Source organism: Mercenaria mercenaria, chromosome 4, assembly GCF_021730395.1.
Source record: "Mercenaria mercenaria strain notata chromosome 4, MADL_Memer_1, whole genome shotgun sequence".
NCBI classification, from domain to species: Eukaryota; Metazoa; Mollusca; class Bivalvia; order Venerida; family Veneridae; genus Mercenaria; species Mercenaria mercenaria.
In genome coordinates, this window is record NC_069364.1 from 83,032,947 (window position 1) to 83,049,517 (window position 16,571).

A 16,571-nucleotide genomic window follows, 5' to 3' on the forward strand; every position below is an offset into this window, starting at 1 on the left:
AAATTTATTTGTTAGATTTTTGTATAATTTTTGAATTACGATTTTTATTTAGTAAATTTTTGTTCATTCTACAGAATTTTGTAACGTTTACTTTTCGGCAAGATTTTAGCTAGTTTCGGTATGACAGGCTAACTCAGTAAATTTTTCAGACTTTCGTAAATTATTTCGAAAGAGGACTCTAAAATATTTCGTTTGTATAAGTTGTAAGATTTGTACTGAAATTTGTGTAAAGTACTCTTTGGCAAAAACATATGTCAAACATTTCGTTGTTAATTATGGAACGCCGATACTGCATTGCATTGTAATGTATAAATCTATGTGGCAAGTCTAGTACCGTGTATGTAATATTTTTGTAATTTGTAATTATTGCCAGTCTATAGCATATCTAAACAATGTCCGTTTTGTTGAATGGAAATTGATATTATATTGAGACCAGCTATTGTATAACGTTTAATTTGCATTGAATTTTGTTAATGTTTTGTTGTAAATAATAGCTGCAGTTTATCATTTCCTTATCTATAATTTTTCATCATAATCTTTTTCATATCTTTTCCATACTTTAACTTTTGGCCTGTAAGTAATTAATTTTAGAAGTAATAAGTGACGTATTTTAATCACGTGACGTATGAACATAGTAGCACTCATATTTTGTATAAGTAGCACGTATTATTTATGGGAGCCTACGGAGGTATGCTGTATCCAAAGGAGCAGTTTTATGCCCTGACCTGTTTTTTTGCTATGGTGCTTACCATATGTGATATATTTTAGCTTCTTCCACCAGACGACTTTTACCTGGTGATGGTGTCATTACCCGGAAGTACAATACCCACGGTTAACTTGCCAGGGTGTGATTTTTCCAGCGCAGAGCTTTCGTTCCATGGTTGTGCCGTAACCGCAAAGACGATGACTTTTGCAATTACTGAATCAGCTCAAGGATGCAAACACCTACCATCATAGGAAGCCAAAACGGAGTCAATGTTTTCACGGTTTAGAGAGACTTTACTTGAAGATGTGTTTTTTATTTTTGTGCTACTTAAAGTTCGAAGTTAACGGAAACACCTGTGTCACGGAACTGTTAGTGATAGGACTTTATACCTGTTAAAAAGAGATACTGAGCTCAGATTTTTTTTTCGGTTCACTCTTTCTTACAATAAGATTTTTTTCATTTATTCATTGTACATAATCATTTTCTGTAAATAAATTTGTAAATATTGAAATGGGTGTTGATTTGTTATGGTAGTTATTGTCCCCGGTACGTCCATCCTGTCACACATTTACACAAGTAACATGACTTACTTATAACTTCTATCATGTAAAAATTAAAAGATGTAGCTTTGTAGTAAATTGTACATGTTTTAAGTAGAACTGGACACAAGGTCATCCTAATTTTTTAGCAAAATCGTGATTATGTAGTTGTGTCATTATCCCACAATCATTAAAGATATCCAATGGCTATCTTTCACTTTAGATATTAAGCTCAGATGTAGAAAATTCCCATCAAGTATATATTTAACTTTACTGAATATATAAATTAATTGTATATGTACATGTTGAACTACATTCGTAACTGAATACCAAGCGGTAACAGTCATTTCTTAAAAAAAACTACCTCCAGTTTTTAGTGGTAGTACACATTTATAGTATACTTTCTTTAGCTATACACGTTTGCAAGGAGTTTTAATTCTAACTTAATGTTTAGTCTTCAAATATAAAATTTAGATTATTTACATTTGTACAAGTCACTTGTAAAATGTTACAAGCTCCTGTGGGTTATCAAAAAGTAAACCGCATCCTGCACAGACACAAACTATGACTGTTTTGAACAGAATGAGTATAATAAGTGTTCTTAATACAACCAGTCTTGCTTAGACTAGATCTATACAAATTAATATTACTTTTTCCAGAAATGACCTTATCTTACAAAGAAACATTTTCAAGAAATACATGTATATATTACTGATTTGAATGGTTTTTACTATAGAATGAGTATAACAAGAGTTCTTTAGACAATCAGTCTTATTTTGACTAGCTTTGTACAAATTAATCAAGACTGCATTTTTCACAGTCAACTTCAACATTTAAATCAAAACTGATCTTCAAGAGAAGACACTTCTTCATCGTACATGTGCCATGAATGTTACCATCCCTGGTGTACAACTTTGTACACATCTCCTTGTTATGCTTGTAACACATTGAGAGCTTTAACAATGTTTCTAAGCTTCATTTTAAATGGAGTTAGATCATCAGATATGAACACATCTTTATACACTTCTGAGTTTTTTCAAGTTAAAAAACTTGAGAACTGTTGACCTGTTCAGATAATAAATGCGCAATAACTTGTGTCTGACCATTCTTGGTAGGTTTCAATTCATGACATGTACTGATATCACCAATACTGAAGACACTAGCAACGACGCCCTTATCCACAGAACCACTGCTATCCTTCTGTGAACCAAAAAAGTACTGCTCCTCATCCACTTCTATATCCGCTACTCGTGGAGGTGTATTTACTGATATTGATAACGCTGCTTTCTGAAGATCAGTCATATGGTTGAACGAGTGGCTGAACAACCAGTCTGTGAATCCTCATATTTACTCTTTTACTCTTTGTGTGTATCGCTTTAATTTATCATTACGGTAAAAGTTCATGTGACCATAACTTTTAAACTTTACCAATTCTGTTATTAGTTTGTTGGTTTTTTTTTTTTTTTTTTTTTTTGAGAACACAGTTCTTTAAAGCTGCCTCCAAAATATTAAAATCAGGTTTCAAATAGCACACACAGACTTTGCAATATGAGAAATGTCCTCATGAGCAAGCACTAGTGTTGTTTTCTTTCCACCGTAGCCATAGCCGACCTTCCAACATGGTTACGAATATATTTGGAACGAACAAGAGTCCACATTTACCGACATTACTCATTCAAATACTGCATTGTTCGATGTAAATATTGAACGCAACTGCTTTAGACCATAAAAATCAAGACAGATGCGCTAATATATGTGTCTTTAAAATAGTTTCTTCTATTTTTACATACAATTTTCAATTTATTTTCAAAGTAGAATCCGCGCTTTCGCAGAATGCACGCCGTTTCAACGGTCTTATACAGTAACATACTACAGACCGGTACCCGTTACTGTATAACCGTAAAACCCATTAAATTTTACGGTATTTTTTTACAGTGTAATATAATATATGCATGTAATATTTAACACTGGTAAAGAACACCTTAAAGACGCACCGCAAAATAACTGTATTCTTTTGTATTTCCATGATGGTAATTATACATGCTTTGCATGAAGAAAATGAGAAATAGCAAGTACCTAGTTACAAACTGACGGCCAAGACAATTTGTATAATGTGTATATATATTATTAAATTAATGTAGTAGTACGCACAGTACTTGATGTATTAAGGTGACTTTAGACCACACTTTGTTTCTACAGTGTAAGATAGTTATTATTCTATGTTTATAAAACTATACTGAGAAGAGAATGACTGAATAAGTTTGCAGATGAAGTTGCGAACACATTAATTCTAGGAAGGCCTAAATTGTCCACCTGTCATTTTGTAGAATAGCTGTATTATCAGAATGATTTGCACGAAGTTCATGCGGGGGGAAAAGTAGATCACTAAGTCGTGGTGGGTCTTTAAGTTGTATGGACAAAAAGAGTGGGGCTATTTTGCCTTATATCATTTTGATAGGGTTTTTTAAATGTACAAATATTGTCTTTTTTGTCACAATTTGTTTAATTAAAAATGATACTGTTTTATTTCATGGTAAGAAATGATTTGTTTTGGTTTATGCTTGATACAGACTAGTTCTACGCATTTTAGTTCTTATTGGCCCCATGGTAAAATGATATTTTTTTTAAACACATGCCAGTAGCGTTTATTCTATTTAAATTCAGTTATTTGCTTTGAACGTCAATGCTTCAGAGAATGACGTTAGTGATGTACTATTGGAAATAAATAAAGTTACTGTTAAGAATGAAAGTACGCGAGCAGAAGACCGTTTAACTGATGGAGAACTCAACGTCTTGTCTTCGTCTTTAGAAACGGTTGCAGAATTATTGGTAGCTTTAGCAGGAATAATAAATGATGATATTACTGAGGTAAGTCATAGCATTGTAAATGTCTTCCTATTTAGGAGCTAAAAAGTTCATGTTATTAAGACGTCAGCATTTCCCAGGAAAGAAAACTATGAGTGCATCAGTGCACAACACTGGGCACGTTAAAGAACCAGACTATCTAATCCCAAAATTCTGGGATAAGCTAGACGGATATGCTTATATTTAAATTTTCTGGTGGCTTTTATCTCGCTCTTTTCCTTTATTACATTGCTTTGTATCTGCATCGGTAGTACATGAATTGGAGCCTTTGAGTGGCTGCCGGCGTATTTGTATATGTTTTATCTAACAATAATATTATGTACATTGCGGGATTTTTTTTCACAGGATTTCCTCGAATCAGCCAGCAACCTTATAGATGATTCAAATCAGGAAAGTTGGCAGTCATTATCAGAATCAGTACGTGACGTTTTATATCTACACCTTCAGGCTGACCCCATCATTGTATTGTCAAGTGTTAAAATATAAGCGTAGTATATTTCTATGTTCAATTCATTGTGTGAGAGAGCCTGCCTGCTTAGCCCAGATCTTAGGATCACGGGGACGTGAGTTCGATTCTTGGGCGAGTTGCATGTTCTCCGTGACAATTTGATAAAAGACAGTGTTTCTGATATCATTCGTCATCTACCTCTTCTTCATGCGGGGAAGTTGGCAGTTACTTGCGGAGAACAAGTAAGTACTGGTACAGGATCCAGGAACACTGCTTAGGTTAACGGAAAGTCATAACATAACTGGAATACTGTTGACAAACGGTGCTAAACCCAAGACAAACAACATTTTATAAGGATTAAATTGCTCGTTTAAAATACTATTTAGCAGAAATATTACCAGGAGAAAAACAAAATAAGATAAAGAAGACGTCAAAATGATATATTCACATTATAACTACCTAGTTATTGTATTTAAAGGGAAGCAGTGGAGCTGAAAAGGTATTAATAGCAGTTGATACTATGGCCAAAGCATTAAGTCAATCTATTGGGTCGTCAGAGAAAAATAAAACAATAATCGTCAAGAAAAACATTGGTAAGTTTACCTGTTTTATATTATTTTCTACTAGTTTATATATAATTTTAAATTTTGCTTACACTGCAATACTATTTATACAGTTGCGTGCAACACTTGCATTGTAATTCCAAATGGAACGTAAAATATATATTATTTTCATTTTAATCGTTTATTTTTCTGAAGAAATAATAGTGAGAAACCATAAGTCAGGTTATATTTACTTTCTAAATGCATCAAATAATTTAGATAAAAGTATTCATTTAGCAGCATGGTATCTCAGGAACTGTTTGTAACAAACTACCCTTTTATATTCACAGCAATTGAAGTAAAGACGTTTTCAAATGAAGGTTTCATATTTCCGAATCCTGCAGAAAGTGAACCCGGTGAAGATGACGATGACAAAAAATGGCTGACGGAGTCACAAAGTAGATTGCAGTTGGATGCTAAGTCACTGAAAAGTAAGTGCCGACAAAAACCTTGTCATGAGAAATAGAAATTATACTTATCAGATTGCTAACTCCACAGATGTATTTTTGCTGTTATCTCTGTCAAATACTGCCATATGTCTATACAATTAAGTTAACTTAAAATGAAAACAACAATGCAACTGGGCGTTGGTCCTAGGTGGAACAATTAGTCAGTCAATTAATTATAGAAATAAGAGCACAGTTCCAGATTAAAACACCACAACATTCCCGCCCCCTACATCAGAAATTAAATAAAGAAGGAAAGGATCAAAAGAAAAAATCTCTAACTGGATGTTTGGATGCGTAGACGATATGCATGTACATGTACACAACATTACAAAGACGAAGTAAGCAAAATAGACATTAAGAGCAAAACAAACAAAGGAACACAATTGAACCTTTGAAAGACCGGTAGGCTTAAAAGGCACTTAGGAGCTCAAGCCAGTGAATACTAAAAATGTTTACGCGTAAACTCCCACAATTAACCCCAATATGTTGCAAAAGCACTGGGCAGTTGCAATCCAGTCTTCCAGTATACTGCAGGCTATATCTAAAACTGAATTAATAGGTACAGGTTACAGTTATAATAATTAATATTATATTGTACAAGTTATAATTTATATTACTTTCGACGTTCTCTTAAATAAACCAATCTGGGTTGGAATCTAAGTGTAAACAATACCATATATTTACTGTATGATCCTGGCTTCGGGTTTTCACTATATAATATAGTAACAATAATTATACATGTCATCATTCTACAAATAATGAAATATAAAACAGTTCCGTACTTGTGGTTCGTTCCTTTCTATAAAACAATACAATATTAAGTTAGAATATTAAGCCCTAACTTTTACACATCTGATAGTTCAATCAAAACAAAATGTAAATACAAAAATTACACATGTACACAATACAAATACTTCCTGGATCTATGTGATCCTCAACAACCAAATAAATCAACTGGCCCTGGACTGGTTCTCATGTGTTGTGCTGGTGCTATTTACTGCCTTGACATCTCTGTGCAACAACATTTTAATTACTACAATTTAAACTTTCATTTAATATGTCAAAGTTCAGATACAACGCTCTTCTTGCACCTGACCAAACTTTCCGAGGAACTCCCGAAATAGAATGAAACAAACCATTACAATACTATTTAGGCTACAGATAACTAATACCAAACCATTACCATACTGAATTGATTTAGGTATAAAATCAGCACCTGTGCTTTTGAAAGTTTCAACTTCATATCTTTTTTACTGCCAACTTCATGTCTTCTTACTTTCGACTTCATTACTTATAATTTCCTTAATTGTAACACCCACCTTCACTAGTTTTACTTTCCAACTTAATTAGTTCTACTTTCTAACTTCACTAGTTCTACTTTCAAACTTCACTAGTTCTACTTTCCAACTTCATTAGTTCTACTTTCCAACTTCACTAGTTCTACTTTCCAACTTCACCAGTTCTACTTTCCAACTTCAACTTCACCAGTTCTACTTTCCAACTTAACCAGTTCTACTTTCCAACTTCACCAGTTCTACTTTCCAACTTCACTAGTTATACTTTCCAACTCCATAAGTTCTTCTTACCAACTTCACTAGTTCTACTTTCCAACTTCACTAGTTCTACCTTCTACCTGTCAAAGTCATTATTTTTAACTGCTAAGTTCTAACTTCGTTACATATAAAATATAATGCCATACGTTACACTATCTAGACTGAACTCTTTGCTTCGATCACTATTTATATCTAAGTAACTATTTTTGTAGACGATACAGTGAAGTACGTAACCACTGCAGTTATATACAGAGATATGTCAGAAATTCTACCGACAAAACAAACAAACTTCACAAGTGAAAAGTAAGTAAGATTTCTACAGGGAAAATATGTACATTTTCCTCCTCGAATTTATATATCAATATAGGGTCAGAAACATATTTAGTTTCAGTAAAAAGTGTTGCGATTACATTAATACATTTATTCATGGGTGTTGAATATTTCATTACCTCTCATGAACAGACTGGGTCAAACCGAGTCTGCTATTTTCTTGCTTGTTTGCATTCTTCGCTTCCAAAGGATCTTCTTATAGAATGTATTAACTATCACAACAACAGTCTTGAAGTGCCGTGTGGCGGCCGTAAAAAGTCTCCCCGTACTTTGATTCATTTTTGTTATATTTTCTGGTCTTTTGGGATCAAGGAGTTCATTCAATATCTATATAATAGAGTTCCGCTTAAGCCGGTGCTATTGGGCGTGATGGGTGTTGCACATTTCATTACCTCTATATATTTCGCTGTTGTAATGATGACAAGGTGTTTGAATTATTATTATAATTATGACCGAACTGGTTATCATACTTCAGTCGTTAGTATTTTGTTAATTATTTGTGTTTTTAATCTAATACTTAACTATTTACAATCAAAAGACTTTTAAAGATAAACCTGATGTATAGACTGCACTTCACTTCTTTCGTGCATTGTACTGTCTTGAATTCAGCGTTACTGGTATATCTATTTCTGAAACGACAAGAACAAAATAATGCTTTATAACTGAAAATTCATTCATTACTTCAATAAATCTACAGACAGAAGCTAAACAATTGCAGATCTGGTTTAACTACAGTTAAAACTCGATATCTTGAATTCCCGGAAGACAATTTAAAGCCTGCCCCGAAAACACATACACAAAACATCATTTTAAGTCAAATTTTGGCTGTCTTGGCTGTCTTGAAGTAAAACGCTTGATCTCATGGAATTCGAGATCTGTAATTAGTTTCATGTGACGTCATGAACCTGTTTGGTTAAATATAACAGCTTAAGATATATTAGACCCACATTTATTAAAAAATCGAACAGTTACTTCATGTTATCAATGTTAAGATAAATTAAAATGTACAAACAGTACTAGGTCTAAAATAGAACACACCTAATACATGCACAGTTAAGCACAATATAAATATGCAACCGCTTAAAAAAGAACTACTAGTAGAACGTTTTTTTACTAATAAATATTATACATGACATTTAATTGTGAATGTAGCTCTTCAAATACAATAAGTTTACACAATTAAAGTTGAATTCATACTATAGAAGGCTGGTTTGCCTTGTTTATTGCCGAATAGTTAATGCAAAAATGCTTACATCGGCATTCCATAGAATTCATTTGATGTGGATTTTTTATATTTCAGGTAAGTATCTGTAAATAAACTATTTTTAAAGATGTACATTGGATACCTTTAACAGAAATTGCTTTTCGTTCATACAATGGATGTTTTTTATAATACATGGTTAAAATATATATCATTATAGTGTTATACTGTACAATATTTCAGTTCAGACCATGCGGAATCAGACGAAGAGGAAGTGGTCATAAATTCACCTATTCTTTCCTTGACAATTTATCCACCGGTGTCTGAGAAACTGAACCCCCCAATTACGTTTACTTTTGAACATGACTCAGTAAGATCCTTTGATAGTTTGCCTATTTTATCAAAAAATCATAACTTTTGAATTTTTATTTAAAGCTAATGTTGAGGTAAAGCCAATGTTAAACAAACGTTATGTGTAATTTAGGTAGTGCATAACTACTTCTGCTGTCTAATTACACAAACTGTATTTTCCCGCCAGCCTATCTCAATAGGGCCAGCATATTTCTCTAGAACGTTGGGTTGTTATTTCGATCCTTGTGAGAGACATAATGTTCTTTCCGACAATTTCATAGATGATAACTTGTCTGAAATCTCCGTCCTTCACATAAAAATTCATATGGAGAAATTGGCAATTTCTTGCGGAGAACTGGTTAGTACTGAGATATAAATTACACTGGCTTGGTTAACTGCCAGACATTAGATAATACTGAAATACTGTTCAAAAGCGGTGTAAAACCCTAAATTAGATGTAAATGGTATTTCGTTTGCTGGAAAAAATGCATAGTTATTGCTTGAAATTTATGGATTTGCAATTATAAGTAATTTTCAATATTTATGTATTCTTTTGCAGACAAATTTCACTGGTCCTTCGTGCGTATTTTGGTCATTTCAAAGGTAAGTTGGTAAAACATAAAAATTGAAAGTGTTAGACGTGTTATAAAATAGTATACTTATCATGATTGAACGATCAAAGTACCTTAGTAAATAATACAGGTTTTCATAGGTTTTAAATCACACTAATACAAGTTACGTTATATTGTGACTGTTAAGGACACGTGTATAAGTCGCTTTATCGAATGCTATAATCATCACTTTATGAAGAAGTCGCAAAATTCAGTGGAAAATCGTCCAAGTAAGAGCCTACCATCAGACTCTTTGGTTCTTACTTTTACTATGAAATTGAAAATTTCATCTTCGAGAAAGGGGACATGTTTATGTGTCTAACCAATTTGTACTTCCGTATATTTATATTTATGCTCAGTAGTGGTTCAGGACCTGGATTCTGGTCTACGGATGGCTGTGCAGTCAACACTACAAATGAGAACTTTACCGTTTGCCAGTGTGAGCATCTCACTAACTTTGCTGTTTTAATGAGTCCCTTTAAGGAGGTATGTTCTGTTTTATTGTTTAGGTATCTTTCTACATGGCAAGTTTTTTTACCGAAGTGTTTGATTCATCCTAAATGAGTTTTTCGTTAATTATTTTTCAATACATGACCAACGGGTGGTGAAAAAGCTTTTGAAAGGTTTGGGAAATCAGTTTGTGTATTTCAAAAAGAATATGTTGAGGTACGTTTAACTTTGAGTCACAAAATGTCGACATCCTATGCTTTCTGATCCTAATGAAACTCTCAAATTATCTTCATCAACGGAATTTGTACTGTAACAGAAGAATTCAAAAGATACATGTTTTGTCTAACGTTTATGTGAGATTGTCTAGCTAAAAACTGATTTGACGACTGAAAGTAATTCTACAGAAATGTTTAAAAATATGTATACCATTAACGTTACATAAGTTTTACCGTAATGATGGAATAACTCAATTATATATTTTACCTGCTTCTTCTACAGGCTGATGCCACATCAGATGCACTCCGAATTATTTCTATGGTTGGTATAGGAATTTCTATTGCATGTTTAATTGTCACGCTGGTTCTTCACTTCTGTCTGTGGAAGTAAGTATACTATCCTCTAGATTGATTATTTTTAATCCTTATCCTACTGGCGGCACATGATTCTGCCTTTTCAACCAGTGCAGACCAAGATCAGGTTACACATCCATGCAGGCTGATCTTGGTCTGCACTATCCGCTAAATATTCAGTCAATAAACTTTCAGTAAACACCACTTTGGTTAATAAATTGTACTGCCCAAATTGAGTGATGGACCAGTACGTTTTAGAAATACAGCAGAGAAAAGATTAAAAACTAGATTTTGCATGTGTTCAAAGGCTGGTTATGACACAGTCTTGTACAGACTTTTATGTGCTATGCAAATATAATTATAATGCTTTATTTGTAAACCTGAATATGCGTCATTTGAAAATGCCTAACATGTTAACATATTTTACGTTAGTTAGAAAGTGCTCAAACATACTTCGAATTTGCCCATTATAAAGCATTTCTAAACATAGGTATTTACGAAATGATCGCACCACAGCTTTGATGAATTTGTGTGTTGCTCTTTTGATCTCCTACATTATATTCCTAGCTGGGGTTGACAGAACAGAAAGTACTGTAAGTTATTTCATACTAGTTTAGTTTCTTGCATTTTAAACCATTGCATTTGATGTTGTATTTGTGTATTTTCTATTTCTTAGAATATATCATTATTGTTGTACCAAGACGGCTCTGTAGGCAGTGAGCATGCATGTTTTTATCAGCATTTACTTTTAGTTTCGTTGGTTTTGTCTGTTTTACTGTTCAATCAGTAGTGTTGTTGATTTGTTACATAATGCTTGAGCGCTCATTATCCATGCATGTAAACACTCTACATATAAATAAAGTAGTACCATTTTCTTCATAAATTGCATGTGTGAGTTTTTAATTACAAAATATCGTTTCCGTGTAGTATTGTTTTCCGCTATTTAAGTCTGCATCACAGAAAGTGGTTAAATACGAGTTTTGGTAAATAATTACGTGTTTACTTTCAGATTGCATGTATTTGTGTATTTTACTCTATTGATGTATTTGATGCATGTAATACATTTTACTACACATCAATATACTATTCATATTTGTTACAGGCTGCATGTGCTGCAATAGCTGCTGTTATACAGTATATCTATTTGGTTGTGTTTTGTATCATGTTGGTTGAAGGCATTGAACTGGCTGTGACAGTTCTCTATGTGTTTAAAACGAAGTCAAGAATTAAAATCATGCTTGTCCTCGCTTGGGGTAAATGTTCATTTATATCGCTAATCTACATTTGATTATACCCCCACCATAAATTGGGGTGTGGGGGATGGGGTGGGGGCTATATAGGAGTCAGTTTTGTCGTGTCGCGTACCGTCGCGTTTCACTATATCTCAGTTATTACTAAATGGATTTGATTCAAACTTAAAATAGATATTCCACCTTATCACCCACATCATGTGACACAAGGTGCATAACTCTGACTCCAATTTTTCATGAATTATGCCCCTTTTACTTAGAATTTAAGGTTAATTTTGATGCATTTTCACTATATCTCAGTTATTACTTAATGGATTTTATTCAAACTTTAAATAGATGTTCCACCTTATCAACCACATCATGTGACACAAGGTGCAAAACTCTGACACCAATTTTTCATGAATTATGCCCCCTTTTACTTAGAATTTAAGGTTAATTTTGATGCATTTTCACTATATCTTTCTGATTGGCTTAGAGTCAAAGTGAAGTAACCTTTTTTTAACTTGTGTACGGAGTTACTTCCCCTAGTCTATTTTTTGAAATTCTATTTTTAGATTTTGGGTACTTTTGTTGGCAGCGAAGCGTGACCACAGATTTACCATACCAAAAATTTACAGTCAAAATGCTTATCCGAAACCGAAGAACAAGTAGTTCCATGTCCTCCATAATTTTTACGCAATTCAAGTCTGTTTAACTTTCAGAAATTTAAGCTTTTGAGATTCAACTTTATCAAAAAATGCACATGCACTGCTTAAAGGTGTAAAATAAAGACAAATGAATGGACATAAATCTTAAAAAAAGACTACACATTTTGAAATATAGTACTAAACATTACGATAACCGTGCAATATTCCCTTGAAATCAACACATGTACAAAGAAACAAATGATTGTTTCTGTATTTTCTTAGACTGACATGGGGGGGGGGTGTCATTTTGTCCTACTTTCGTGTTTATCGCTCTTCCGTAATCGGTCGGAAATTCTTCGGGATCACGTGATTTTAAAATTGTTTCAAACGAATATCCATTTAAGACGCGCAACAAAATAACTGTATTTCCATGATGGTAATTATGCACGACTTGCACGAAAAATATGAGATGTACAAAATTTAAATTTAAAATTGACAGTGACATATATTAGGCCAAGACAATGTGTTTAATGTCTAAAATCATTAAATTAATGTAGCCATGTGTACATAAATAAGTGTATTTAAGTAAATTTCAATCATACTTTGTTTCTGCAGTGTAAGACAGTTACTCATTTATATTCTTAAAATTATACTGAAAAGACATTATTTGAAAAAGTTTACAGACGAAGTTGTAAAAACACTTTTATTCGGGAAGGGCCTGAATTGTCCTTATGAAAACTTGTAGTATAGGGGAGACCGGGGCTAGTGCGGCCCCATTTTAGAAAAAGCACTATCTATAAATGGTTTATATAGCCAGATCTCTGAAAATGTATATTTAAGTAAAATATGACGGAACTGTACTACTCCCCCTATTCCTTATAGTGTTTCTTTATCTCCATAAGGGTAATTTCTGTTCAAAGTGATCAGGTCAAGGTGACCGAACTTGCCCCGTGAAGGGGCAAGTTTGGCCACCCCACGGGGCAAGTTCGGCTTGTCGAGACTTTATTATGCAATGTTAGTATATCACGGAACCATTCTGTAGATTGACAAATTAAAACATATTTATAACTCTAACACCATATAGTTTTATTACTTTGAACAACAGCATGTGTGTTTATATTCACGTTTAACATGAACTTGAACATTGAACTTGAACAGTTAACTTTTCCTGAATCCACAAGTCTAGAAACCCTGAACGTAAAAAAACTCTCTCAGTATATCTTTTTTTTCATTTTGCTCTTATCTGTATCAGAATCACAGTTATGCATGTTGTGTCTGCATATTCTACATGTGCCCATATTTTAAACAAGAAGCTGCGTTCAATAAACGCTTGATGCCCCTGGCATCTTGTCGATACAAATCAACCTAAGTCCACAACGAGGTCAAGTTCAAGGTCAAACTGAGGTCAGGTGATGTCTGAAGACGAGGAATAGTTACAGGGTACATCTGCATTAGTATCAAGTCATTGTAGTAAGGGGTATTGATGCTAGACGAAACGGTCCCACTTGGTTAACCAAGAGGTGGCCCATATAAAGCAACCTAAGTCCAAAATGAGGTCAAGATCAAGGTCAAATTGAGGTCAGGTGATGTCTGAAGATGAGAAATGGTCACTTGTTACATCTGCATTCGTATCAAGTTATTCTAGTAAGGGATGTTGATGCTAGACGAAACGGTCCCATTTGGTTAGCCTCGTACGGACGGACGGACGGGCGGACAGGACAATCACTATATGCCTTCTGCATCAGTAGATGCCGGGGGCATAAAAACAGTGCACTCGATCCATTATTCGCTAGGTCTACTGCTAGCCCAACTCTCACGACATACTAAGCAAAAAATATCCGTCACAACTCTCTGAGTTTCCTTTTTGTTTTCTGTTCGATTTACTCCTTGAATTGATTTTGGTTTTTCTTGATTTCTATTGGTTTATTAGATTTCGGTAGCCCTTTGTCTGTTTCGTTGTTTTGTGTGACTTGCTTTGTGTAGTCTTCCACTTGTCTGGGTCTTTGATACCCGAATTTCATATTTGATGTAGCTTTATCCGGCTCGGGTGACTTGTCGATTTTTTTTCACATAATCTTGTTGAGTTGAGCGTGGTACACAAAACAGTTGACTTGTTTTCTTGTATCCAGCAGAAGTACTGTTGTAGTGATCTAACGCTTATCTCAAAACGTCTTCTGATGTGGTGTCGCTACTTTTCTTCTTGTACGTACGCACCATGGTTAATTCTGAAATAAATAAGTAAAAAAAAGCTGTATTATCAATTTAATTATAATTGCATGTAGATCTATAGTTGCAACTGTTTCAAGACTAAAACTAAACAGCATTTCTCAAATGAAAATCTAACCCATGCACGACTATAATTCTACTAGACGTTAAAACTTGATAATGAAAATCTTAATATAAATGCCAGACATTACTTCAACTTGCTAGATCTGCATGTGAACAAATGCTTTATTGTAATAAATATATGAGGAATAAAACAATAACCATTAGTAAAATAGGCCGGCCAATAGATTGTTAGTGCGAGGCAAGTCCGGCTATAGGCCGAACTAGCCCCAGACAGCATTTACGAAATGTTCACGTGGCACCTCCTTGCATGGTGCAGAAAAATGAAATGTGGATGGTTTTATATTAAAGCCCAGTAACCTATGATAAAACATATATAAAAGTTAAATCTGGATCTTAGCAGTTCTCAAGAAAAGTAAAAACTAAAACAGATGTGTAAATTTTATTCACCAATTGAAAAAATGAAGTTTCGGTTCCAAAACGACATAAACCGTCACACGGCGGCCATTTTTGTAATTACGTTGATAAAAGCTTCACAAGTGACGTCACAATATTGATGACAGCTTTTTATCTTGGTTCACGCGCTATATATAATTATATGCCGAACATGCCCCGGGGCCGAACTAACCCCGGCCTCCCCTAGCTGTATTTTACCTGTATTATAAGAATGAATTTCATGAAGTTTTTGTGAGTTACAAAATTATTGAATTCCATGTGCTAAGTTTGTAAAAATCACGTTATCGTTTGGGCGTATGATATAATTTGCATCTATTTATAAATTATAGCCTCGTTTCGGAGGATTCTTCCGAAAAAGTCCGAAGATGCTCGACGGGTTCGTAAGCAGTCGGAAAGCATACTTTCGGTTTGACATAGGCAACAGTTTTGTTTATTTGTTAGTTATTCTTGAACATATTCATGACTATTTGATCAGAACCGATGCAGTGGGCCATATTTTCAGTAAATAGGAAGTCTCAGCTACAAACTCTAGTTTTCATATAATACTCGTTCGAGTTTTTGTAACGGACCTTTAAGTACAAATTTGCCGTAATCTATATTTTATAACAAAAACAACGCGTATGAAAATGAGCATGCTTGCTTTGATTACATGACCAAAACAATTCTTCATCACGTGACCAAAATAAACTATAAATAACCTACGAAAATATAGTATAGTAGGCTACTTCAGCACCATCCGCGTACATCTATAATCGGTATTAAAACCAAGTTGCGTCTTTTGTGAACGTTTTAAATTAAAACTTAGTTCCTGCTAGAAAAGTTAATCGAAATTTTATTATCATAACAACACCAAAGAGCTTGTTTTGGTCGCATGATCAGAAAACATCTAACTAACACGACGTGCGTTCTAATGTCGGATAAAATTGCACCCAAGCATCCGTTGAAATTTGTAGCATAGAAATTGGTTTATGGAAAGATATATAGCATGAAATCAACAGAAGAGGTGTTAGCCTATTTATTTTTCATAGAGAAAGATACGATCATTTCATAATATTTACGTAGATAATTTTTGTTTGCACGACTTAGGAAAATAATTGCAGCCGTAACGGAGGGGGCGGAAAATTCATACCTGTTTCTCGAAAATACGATCGTATGCACTTCAATTTGATTTAATATTACATTCCAGCTGGTGTTTGTGATTGACATATCATTAAAGAGTATAATTAATTCGAAAGAAACATTATTTTTAACAAATTCGTCTTTTTAATCGCCGGTAGAT

The 16,571-nt window shown here is 33.8% G+C and overlaps 1 protein-coding gene across 1 annotated transcript in view; it reads left to right on the forward strand.

Moving 5' to 3' along the window:
• The window catches only part of LOC123552315 (neurogenic locus Notch protein-like), a 97,668-nt gene that overhangs the window by 67,568 nt on the left and 13,529 nt on the right, over window positions 1-16,571 (forward strand). Inside the window, exons 38-48 of the mRNA XM_053542308.1 lie at window positions 3,910-4,113; window positions 4,456-4,527; window positions 5,037-5,151; window positions 5,451-5,591; window positions 7,375-7,465; window positions 8,937-9,063; window positions 9,604-9,647; window positions 10,015-10,141; window positions 10,604-10,707; window positions 11,165-11,267; window positions 11,777-11,927. Coding sequence (XP_053398283.1) covers window positions 3,910-4,113; window positions 4,456-4,527; window positions 5,037-5,151; window positions 5,451-5,591; window positions 7,375-7,465; window positions 8,937-9,063; window positions 9,604-9,647; window positions 10,015-10,141; window positions 10,604-10,707; window positions 11,165-11,267; window positions 11,777-11,927 — 1,279 coding nt within the window. The remainder of the gene's footprint in view (window positions 1-3,909; window positions 4,114-4,455; window positions 4,528-5,036; window positions 5,152-5,450; window positions 5,592-7,374; window positions 7,466-8,936; window positions 9,064-9,603; window positions 9,648-10,014; window positions 10,142-10,603; window positions 10,708-11,164; window positions 11,268-11,776; window positions 11,928-16,571) is intronic.